This window comes from Poecilia formosa, unplaced genomic scaffold (genome assembly GCF_000485575.1).
Source record: "Poecilia formosa unplaced genomic scaffold, Poecilia_formosa-5.1.2 Scaffold48, whole genome shotgun sequence".
NCBI classification, from domain to species: domain Eukaryota; kingdom Metazoa; phylum Chordata; class Actinopteri; order Cyprinodontiformes; family Poeciliidae; genus Poecilia; species Poecilia formosa.
In genome coordinates this window covers 2,661,763-2,672,527 of record NW_006799987.1, presented here as the reverse complement: position 1 = coordinate 2,672,527, position 10,765 = coordinate 2,661,763, and the positions used below count along the sequence as shown (strand labels likewise).

At 41.3% G+C, this 10,765-nt stretch overlaps 1 protein-coding gene across 6 annotated transcripts in view; it reads right to left on the bottom strand.

Moving 5' to 3' along the window:
* LOC103138327 (alpha-actinin-4) overlaps positions 1-10,765 on the bottom strand; it is a 61,790-nt gene that overhangs the window by 11,590 nt on the left and 39,435 nt on the right. For 3 of the 6 annotated variants that reach the window (XM_016671696.1, XM_016671694.1, XM_007552472.2), the window contains exons 3-10: positions 9,775-9,894; positions 6,852-6,938; positions 5,380-5,467; positions 4,998-5,076; positions 4,829-4,910; positions 3,491-3,576; positions 569-661; positions 353-478 (exon numbers count right to left, since the gene is read on the bottom strand). In XM_016671696.1, the coding sequence (XP_016527182.1) occupies positions 353-478; positions 569-661; positions 3,491-3,576; positions 4,829-4,910; positions 4,998-5,076; positions 5,380-5,467; positions 6,852-6,938; positions 9,775-9,894 (761 nt within the window). Of the gene's footprint in view, positions 1-352; positions 479-568; positions 662-1,813; positions 1,900-3,490; positions 3,577-4,828; positions 4,911-4,997; positions 5,077-5,379; positions 5,468-6,851; positions 6,939-9,774; positions 9,895-10,765 lie in introns of all 6 variants that reach the window. The other 3 variants (XM_016671693.1, XM_007552474.2, XM_016671695.1) reach the window with 1 other exon arrangement.

Here is a 10,765-nt window from a genome sequence, read left to right as displayed (position 1 = left end):
GAGATCGGATCGTTCAGCAGAGATCGGATCGTTCAGCAGAGATCGGATCGTTCAGCAGAGATCGGATCGTTCAGCAGAGATCGGATCGTTCAGCAGAGATCGGAACGTTCAGCAGAGATCGGAACGTTCAGCAGAGATCGGAACGTTCAGCAGAGATCGGAACGTTCAGCAGAGATCGGAACGTTCAGCAGAGATCGAAACGTTAAGCAGAGATCGGAACGTTAAGCAGAGATCAGATAGTTCAGTAGAGATCAGATAGTTCAGTAGAGATCAGATAGTTCAGTAGAGATCAGATAGTTCAGTAGAGGCGGGTCAGGCTTTCTAAGAGGTGCGGGTAAAAACGCTGCTGGACCTTGGGTGGTTTGTGAACGGTGCGGTAATCTCTGAAGTCCTCCTGTTTGGCCTGCAGGTCTTTCACGGTTTTCTCCTGGGTTCGGTTCTCCAGCCAAGGGATCGTCCGACGAATCCACTCTAGCAGCTGGATAGAAACAGGAAGAAAAGCCCAGAAAACGTAAAGAAAACATGTGTAAATATATGTAACGTTTAATGAATCGTGCGTGGAACTCACGTCGCTGGCGAGCTTCTCGTAATCCTCCATCATCTGTTCATTCTCCTGGTTGACAGCCAGCACTTTGCAGATGCGATTAGCGGCTGTCTCAGCCTGTCAGGACACAAACAGTGACTAAACTCCAATTTAAACTCACTTCCAGCAGACATTACAATCACTAAGCTCAACTGTTTGGATTAGTTTTAATAACTACACTGTCTCCTTCCATTTTGGTGAGAAAATATTCCACACGCAGGCAGTTAATGTCTTAAAAAGTGACAAAATAAACTGTCTAAAATAAGGAGCTACTGAGGCATGCGATCGCTTCTGATGATTAGTTCAAAGTGCCACAAAAACCAAAGACCAGTGTAGAAACTCCATGCGTGGGAATCAAATCCATCCATCTAGTTACAGATTTATGGAACGCTGAAGTCCACATCAGAGCGTCTGCTAGGATTTAACACTATCACTGGAATAAAAGACAGCATATTCAAAATGATCAGAACCTGCACGGCATCATCCAAAGGCTAAAATACGTTTCAAACATTCTGCTTTACGATGAATATTCATCTTTGTTTAGAAAGCGTTAGGGAAGAAACCGGAGTCGTCAGCCGGGTTTTCAGAAACAAACTGTTTGAAAACAGAACGAAAACCCAGCCGACGTCAAAAAGCAGAAACAGAAAAACCGGACAGGTTGGTTACAGAGTTCCCATCAATTCATTTACAAATCCACCTTAAATATTTAAAACCAGGCCTGAAACCATCAACTATTATTTACTGCTCTCAGCAAATGGACCTTAAGAGTCTGTGTACTCTAGTTAATGATTAATCGATTACCAAATTAATTGGTTTAAAAAAAGTTAATCACAACTAATCATTCAGCCTTAAAGCCCTTGATGCCAAGTTTAGATAAAATAAAAGCTGGTTTGGTGCAGCGATATCAGCTTTCTGAGTTTGTAAAACAATTATTTGAATAAAACATTATTTAAATAATCACGATTAATCGTTGCAGCTATGAAACGGCTGCTGTATTTAGCCAAGTTTAATAAAATCAGCAAAGTCAACTTTTCAGCCTTTTGATGCTTAAATTAGTTGACGATTAATTCAAAAATCGATTAATCGATTCAGCTCTATGAGCCCCTGGAGTCATGTTCTGATGAACTGAAGCTGGTCCCGTCTGTTTGAAACATGTCGACTGATGGGGAACTCTGCAGGTTTGCAGGATTTTCTTGGTGTTAGTGTGATTTCAAAGCGTGAGGAGCTCACCTTCTGTGCGCCAGAGAAGGCGTGATAGAAGCAGGAGACATAGGTCATAATGGCCTTCTCATCCGGCCTCACAGTGCCCACGATGTCTAAAGGCATCCCAGCAGAACAGAAACAGAGGTAAAACAGAAAGAGTGAAGCCAAAGCTGAAAACACCCAGAACTCAACGCTTCCTGGGCCCCAGCAGGGGGCCCACAGCTTCAGCTTCCTCCTAAAACTCAGATCACCTTGAGGGAAGAGGCACCAGAGAGGTTTGAGAGGCCGGGACACGAAGACGGCAACGAGCCTGAATGAGTCTGCAGATTAGAAACAGACCTGCTACCGGCAGTCTGCCGCCAGAATCCCAGAATTCACAGACTGAATTTACTGTTTGGAAATCCAGAAACGCTGCAGCAAATCCAAGAAGCGAGCTGCTGATTCTGAAAATATGTTACAACAGCAACTTGGCTCAAAACTGGTGAACTAAGGGTCGAGAGAAACTTCAGTTTTTCTTCTCAAACAAAAGGAGGAAGAGTCACAGTGAAGGTCGACTGATGCCGCAACAAGAGTGTTAAAAACAAAAACAGAAAAAAAACTGCAAGGAAGATTTAGAGCTGCAGCCAACGACCATTTTAGTGTTGTTTTTCTGATTAATCAGATCTAAAAAATGGCAGATTTTTCATTTAGCCACTTATACTTTATAGTGTTAAAAAATAATTGGATTCCTTTTTAATTGGAAAATGTTTGATCATTTGTAACACAGAAATGAGCTCTTTCTGCTGTGTAGGGCTGAGCTGACTGTTATTTTTTCAATAAACCGATTAATAATCTGATCACATCATTTGTTTAGTCGGAGTATTTTACAGATTTTGAACCAGGTGAAACTAAAACTGCCAGAGTTTTGGGTTGAACAGAAACAATCCAAACAAACAGTGTTAAAATAATAAAAAAAAAACCTTCAGGCTCAAATTAAATACAAAAATGAACTCTAAAGATATTCTGGCTTTTAGCAAATGGAAATAATCTGGTATCTGAGTTTGATCAGTGAGAAAAAAATGACTTTTTATGAGGAGTATGTAAATATCTGGTCTCAACTGTAAACAATGTTTTCCAAATTTAGGCTTTTAATAAAATGTTAGACTGCACTTTATTACAAAACTGTGCAGTTTGAAGATCAAGCACTTTACAAACTTAAACATCAAAACTAAAGAGCTTAAGTATCTTTATAAACTCTTTTTTCACACACAGGTTTAATTAGCTAAATTTATTGCAAATACTTGACCAAACCAGCTGTTCTGATCGAGAAAAATCTCATAAAATCCTGGATGGACTGCTGAATAAAGTTAGGATGTTCAGAAAAGAGGCAGCTGATATTCCCAGCTTGGCCACTAGATGTCAGCGTCTGCTTCAAAGTGACCCTTTGACCTTCCTGTTGCTTCCCGTCATGATTTGTTTACTTGGCACTTTGAACTGTTATAAGTCAGTTTTCTGAACTGAAGCTGAAAAACTTTTTAAAAAAGGAGAAAATCCAACTTTTAACCATGAAGTTGAAGTTTTAAGCAGCAAGTTTTTTTCTGCAGACTCATTTCAGACCCGACTCGTCTGTGTCCCAACATGTGCAGCGTCTGCTGAGCGGGTGAGGCCATGCTGGACAGGAAGTGGGTGTTAGTAGGAGGAGGTCAGAGGTCAGGTCAGTGGTACCTTCTGTGCTCCAGAGAAGGCATGGTAGAAACTGGACACATAAGTCATTATGGCTTTCTCGTCTGGACGAGCGGTGTTCACGATGTCTACAGGGGGAGACGAGGTTACGACCGGCACACGGATCATAAAACATGCAATTAACCACAAACAACTCGGATAAAACACAGATTAGTCCTGGAGACGTCTCATCTGGAAAAAATAAACAGATCAGGCAGAGTCACAGCTTCAGGCTGCAGCTCCATCTCACTGCTGCTGCTCAGGTTCAACACTGATGGAAGGAGCAGAGCAGGAGGAGCCGACTGTACCAAAAAACATTTTATCAGGAAAAACACCCAAAAACTGAAGGGTTGGAGCTTTTAATACTACACATTTTTACTGGCAGGAATAACAAATGTTTTTATTAATTTACAGTTTAAAACGAACAACCGAGTATCCGGGTCAAGCTAAGAAAATAAGATCAAATTATGAGAATTAAATAATTACGAGTCAGAATTCCAAGAATAAAGTCGAGATAGAAAAAGTTGCAATTTCATGATTTTATTCTGATATTGTTGCTACTTTAGATTTGTCACAACTTTCCTCGCTTGTTCTTCCGACTTTCCCACAATTAAAGTTGTGCAGTTACGACTTTCTCCTTGTAAAGGAGTTCAGTTTTCTTTGGTCAGAAAACTGAACGTGTCACATGTTGACAAAAATTCTGAATGAAAAGTAGGTGGAAGGAAAAAACAAATCTTACATTTCCTCCACCTTTGCTGGTCAACATGAGACAAAAACGCGACGCTTTGACGTCACGTTCGTTTAAGAATCAGACGGCTGAATAAAAAGAAAACTTTGAAGATTAACAGAAATAAGTTTGTGCCTCTAAATCCTGACAAGCTAAAAGAGAAACAAACTTGCGTCTCGATCTGGGATTCGCTGAGAATACTTGCTGTCATGCATAAAGTGAACGTTTGTGCAGGAATGCATGGTTTAACATTTTTAATCTCTATATTCTGCTAAGATTTGCACAACAGTTAGAGCTCTAATCTACTTCTTGTCTGCTGGATGCATCCACCCAGAAAGGAAACGGCCTGACCCGGATCCGGCTTATTGACGTAAACCAAAACTCGATGCGGGCTCTTCCTGCTCCCCTCACCACCGTCCTGTAAAAGAATGATATTTTTTGCAGCGTCGGCCTAAAATAGCTCCAGTAAAATCTGGGTTTACTGGTGAAGGACTGCAGTCACATGCAGCGCAGCAGTAAAAGTCACTTCCTGCAAACTCAAACAGTTAATGATTAAAGAAACTTTCTCAGAATTAATCTGCTAAATTTTTCCCATCCAGTTTTGAGCCTCGTACCTTCAGCGTCCAACATTTTGGGGATGTCCAGGTGCTTCTCCGCCACCTCGAAGGCATTGTTCAGGTTGGTGACGGGGTCGTCCTGACGGAGAGAACACAGTGACGTCAGTATTTCAGTTCACATGGAGGGAAATGAATTCTGGGAAATGTTTCCGTCTGGGTGACGAACCTTTCTGAGGCTGTCGTAGTCGATGAGGTCGGGTCTGTGTCTGTGGATCAGAGCGTTGAAGGCGAGGCCGTCCTTCCAGCTGGCAGGAAAAATGTAACCTGTTTACTGTATGCAAACATTTACAGGTTTCTCCTAAAGAATGCTCCCGTTTCTCCAGCAGGTGGCGCTCTTTGAACAGAATTACAGGAAAACGTCTGGGGAGAATCTAATTAGATTACTGCAGAATGTGCGCCTTGATTAAGCTTATCGTTTCATTTAATTAAAAAACTGCCAAACTAATTACAAAGATTACGAAACCAGAAGCTCAGGAAATAAAGCTTTATTCCTGCAAGTTATCGGATTTATTTTAGAAAACGGCCTGCAGTTTCGAGGCGTTCGCTACCTGATGTGGAAGTTTTGCACGTTGACGTTCTTGTAAGGAGCCGTCTTCCTCTGGCACCACAGGAGGAGACCCTCCTTAGCAGAGGTCTCTGCAGGGAGGAAGAGGAACAGTCTTCATCAGCAGCGTCCATATATGGGCACTCCATTTGTTACAACTTCCGGTGAAGGTTAACACTTACACACCAAACATGAAAAAATATGACTCAATGTAATACAGACGGAAAAATGGTAGTAGCTATTCTACAGAAAAACATTCCTTATTTTTTATTATTCACATCACTAAAGGAAGGATTAACCACATCCAAGGAGAAATTAATCAGGCTGTCAGAGAAAAATAGAAAAAGTTAATAGCCTTGTAAGCTGAGCTAAAACAGCTCAGAAGGAAAATGGGACGAGGCTACATGCTAATGCAGGATTGAAGTAAAATGGGGTGGAGCCAGAGCTCAGAAGAGGGCGGAGCTTAAATAATATAAACAAAGAGGCGGGGCTTACAGCAGATATCAAAACAAAAGAGAAACGGGGCATAAAAAAGGCGGGATTTAAAGAGTTGTACACAAAAGAAAGGGGCGGGACGTAAAATATAATAAAATACGGAGAGGCAAAAATGCAAAAATTTTTACAAAGGCAAAAATGGGCGGAGCTAAGAGCTCAAATAGAGGGGGAAGTGGGCGGGGCAGTGCAAATGGGGCGGAGCTTAATGAAAGCTCAAAGCTTGAATAGTGAAAATGTCGGTCGAAGAGGGCGTGGCCTAAAAGCAGTAAAACAGAGAAATGGGTGGAGTTTAAAAAAATTCACAAATATTTGGTAAAGATCTGCTGCTGAAATGGATTAAAAATGATTGACTTCATTTTTAGCCAGTAAAATCTATTCCTGGTCTCCTGGAGTGAAACATTCACAGTTTCACTAGTTAGCAACTTCTTTCCAAAGCTGATCCCACATCATGATACTTCCTGTACCGGGGCACCAAGCGATGAGCGCCACAGGCTGGATAATCCGCCTGATAACGTGATCATAAAATATCCAGAGCTGCGTGTGAAGTCGGCACCATTTTCCCTCTGAGAGCATTAATGAGAGAAACATCAGCAGACAGCATTCTGCTGCTCCATGCAGGTCAGATCTGCTTTTCTCCACCGATTCTCACCTCGCGGTGCGACTGGGAACAGCTTGTTTTCCTTTCTGCTTTGCACAATAAGCTCTGAAATCTGCATTTATGTGTGAAATTTACTGCTCAGGTTAAAAACTGAATAAATTAAACCCCCACAAGCAGCAGAGGAGTTGGAGAGCGTTTCATGATTGCTTCATTTATTTCTAGTTTATTTAGATTTTATTGATTTAGGGAAAGAGTTTGAGCAAAACCTGACCAAATGTCAACAGAAGGAGCAAAAAGAGCTGGATATTTTTAATATATGATTGATGCAGCTTCTGATGAGTTTTAATTCCTCTTTTTGGATTGAACCCTCCAGGCCGCCGTACCTTCAACAGAGATGTCCTGGATGGCGAAGCGGAGGATGATGGTCCAGATCATTCCCAGCGTCATCTTGGCGTTCCCATCAACGATTTCTGCACAGAAAAGTCGGAGGCTTTGCAGTTAGCAAAGTCTTACCACAGATTAAACAAATCTAGGAAGCAATTAATCAGTTTAATCAGATTAATTGATTAAGATAATTGGAGACCAGTTTAGTAATCGACTGATCGTTAACTGGAGTAGACGGCTGAAAAAAGCCCACAGTCAGTCTGTAATTAAGTCCAAACCTAAAAGAATATATTTTTTTAAAAACATTTGCCACTTGAGTTCTGGGTTGAAGATATTTACAGATAACGATGATGTGTTTAACCTTAAATGCAAAATGTTTATACTTTTTGTACAGTTTTTTGCTTAAGTGCAGCTCAATGTTTCTGCAAACAGCTTATTTTTTTTATCTATCCTCCAGTGATTAATCGATTACTAAAGTTGACTAAATAAATGATTAATCGCGATTAATCATTTAGTTTTTAATCGTTTTAGCAGAATGTTTCCAGCAGAAAGGGTTGAGCTTTTCACATGTTGATGTTGGAAGGAATTTGAAGATGAAACTTTTGATATGAATAATCAGTGGTGACTAAACTAGTCCTGTTGCAATAAATAATAAATTGCATTATAAATTAAAATGACCTCAATAATTTCCATTTTCATGATTTATAGTTTCTCTTTCTACCAAAACCTGGATGACAAAAGTCTTCATTTTGGTATTTTGGTCTCATCTAGCCTTTTTTTTTCAATGAGACTTTTAGGCTTTATCATTTTATTTGTTGTTTCTATTGTTTCAAAATAATTTTATCGCAATAATTTATCATCCAGCGAAATTTATCTCGACAGTCCTAGCTGTCGTATGTTTTTATTGAAAAAGCAATCAAAAATATTTATATTATTGTTTTAAAGTATTCTAATATTGTATATAAAACTTTAAGAGGTCGAAAAAAAACAAAAACATTTTAAGGCTTTAATCCCATCGATTAATCGTTAGAATAATCAATTAGTAAAAATAACAGCCAGCTGCAGCCCCAGAGGAGATAAAACAGTTTCCAGCAGATAAAAGTGTTTCGTCTGCAGGGGGAACTCGTGAACCAGGTGGCTGATCTGCAGCGTGTTGTCCTGGGTTTCCCTGCAGCGCCTGTTAGAAAGCAGGCGTGTAGTTTGGCAGTTTGGCTCGGATTCCAGTCATAGTTCAAACAATCCTTTCGTGCTTTCGCCCGTTTCATCGCAGCTTATCGGGCGCGCTCACACCATCACCCGTCACCTGTGAACTCGACCCAAATACTCCTCATTGTGTCTACATTCCTCAGGTTTGCTGTCAATTTTCATGTTTTAAATTCCTTCAGTTTCAGCAGCTGGACTGAAACTGCAGCGGATCAATCGCAGATCTGGACCTTCCTCTGGCTTCCAGCTGTCATCCTGGCATTTTTCCTCAGCCCGTTTTCCAGCTGATAACCTTCAGCCGGCTGCTTTCACAGAAGGCCAGACTCAAAGTTTAGGATGGGCAGCCATGTTTGTTTTAATGTTTTTTGTTTCAGTATCAGCTGAATCATGCTGCAGGAATGTCCTGGTTGTCCTGGCAGAGTGGGAGAAAGGTCACTGACCGCTAACCTTCGCTAAACACACAACGACCTCAGTGTGACGAGGTGGCCCGGTTCTGAATCTGTGGGACTCGAGACATTTAACCAGCATGTCAGGATAAAAGGCTGAATACAGAAACTATTACTCCAGTTTCTGTATTAAGGGAAATGTAGCAATAAAGAGAAATTTATTTAAACATCCCTTTAATTATTCATATTTATCTTCATAGACTAAACCTCTTGCACATTTATTTGTAAAGGAGTTGATCCAAGATGCAGCAGAAGAAGAATAAGTCGGAATGGAAAATAAAAATATTAAATAGGAAAATATATACAGAAAAAAGGAAAATGCCTGAAAAATAGGAAATATGAAAAACTAAAGTGAATACGATTAAAATTGTGAAAAAATATCGCCCTTGTTTTACTGCCAGGATGATAGAAATTGATGTATTGACTGATAATTAAATGGTCAATTTTTTAGTTTTAGATAAAACTAAAAACACAGAGTAAATGCCCGCTTGTGCCAACATTTTTTTTTCATTTTCTTGCACTGTGATCATTTTAAAAGTAAAATTTCTAACATTTTATTGCATTAATTTCAATTAATTGTTTTTTTTAATAAAGAAAAGTCCAGAGCGGAACCTTTGTATTTGCATGTTTCTGGTATGCCTGTAAACCTGACGCACAAGCTACATCCGCTAAACGTAGCCGTTTCTCTTGTCCCATCGTTGGTTAATTTCCACTTCAAAACGATCTGATTGGACGCTGGATAAGACTGTTGTGTTCAAGTTGTGCTAAAAGAAGTTAGCCACTTAGCAAAGCTACTCAAGCCTAAAATAGCATCTGAATGCTAACTATGTAGCAGCTAATGCTAATATCTGCGTCTACAGTCAACATTTCAAAAGAAGGTCTGAATGACCAGGGCTTCTGAAACTAGCTTATTTTGCTAATTAAAATGTGATTAATGCTTCACTACAATTTATGTATTTGTGTCTTATTGTGGGCTTTATTGGTCCTCCGTACGGTTAAATCTTCCTTAAGTCAGATACAGAATTGGACAACATGTTTCCAGTCAGACTGCAGTAAAAAAGTGACTTTTCCAAGCCGACTCTGAACGCAGCATTTGGACGTCGGCTGTATTAAACCACCATGTGTCTCCGTCTTTCATCTCCGGCTGATTGTCAAACCGTTTTATTGTCGGCCCAGGATCATTTATCAGCTGGTTCTGGATGTAAACAAAAAATCGCCCCAGTGAATCTGACTGGTTCCAGCGGTGCCCCTGACCTCCATCTTGTTTTCTTACCCTCGGCTCCGATGGACACCAGCTTGACTCCCTTGCTGGCGATGAAGTCCAGCGCTTTGTTGACGTTGTTGATCTTGTGGACCCTCATCTTGCCTCGCTCCGGCTTCGGTAACCGCTCGCCTGCAGAGACAGAGGAGGGGGGGTGAGGACGCGTTTCCGCACGCTCAGCAGAACGGCCGCCCCGTCAGGGAGGCTAAGGTTACCACGGCGACGTCGGCATCACTCAAAAATGAAGTGAATGTGAGAGGAAGCCGCAGGGTTGCTACGGTTTCTGAACTTCTCCAGGCTGTCGAGGGAAGAACTGGCAGGAATCTGAACGTTTCTCAGATTAAAAATACTGTATTGATCCCAGAGGGAAAATAAATGTCGTTTTAGCTCATTAACTAAAACAGAGTTTTTGTAGATGGCTGCTGGCCGGAAAGATCTCCTGTAGCAGCCTGTGTTACAACGAATCTGAAGAAGCCTCTGACTGAAGACAATAAGGTTTCCAAAGACCATCTCAGGAAGTTTAGGAGTCCAACACAGACAAACAGAGACAAATGGTTGGATCCACAAACAGAGATGGGTGGTTGGATGGATGATAGATGAATAAACCCACAGACGGATGGATGGATAAACAGAAAGAAACGGATATATGGCTGAGTGGACAAATGGAGAGACCAGTAGATTTTTGGATGGACAGACAGACAGATGGACTCAACATTTGTTGATGGAACTGAATTTCTTTCCAACTATTTTTCCTTTCAAACCTGGAAGCTCCTAAAACAACTTCCAGGTTTTCTGGATGAAGCAGGAAATCTGACTGAAGAGACCGTCCACCGACCCGTCCGTCCCCAGACCTGACCGTCCACCCACCCGTCCGTCCGTCCACCGACCCATCCGTCCCCAGACCTGACCGTCCACCCACCCGTCCGTCCGTCCACCGACCCGTCCGTCCCAAACCTGACCGTCCACCCACCCGTCCGTCCCAAACCTGACCGTCCACCCACCC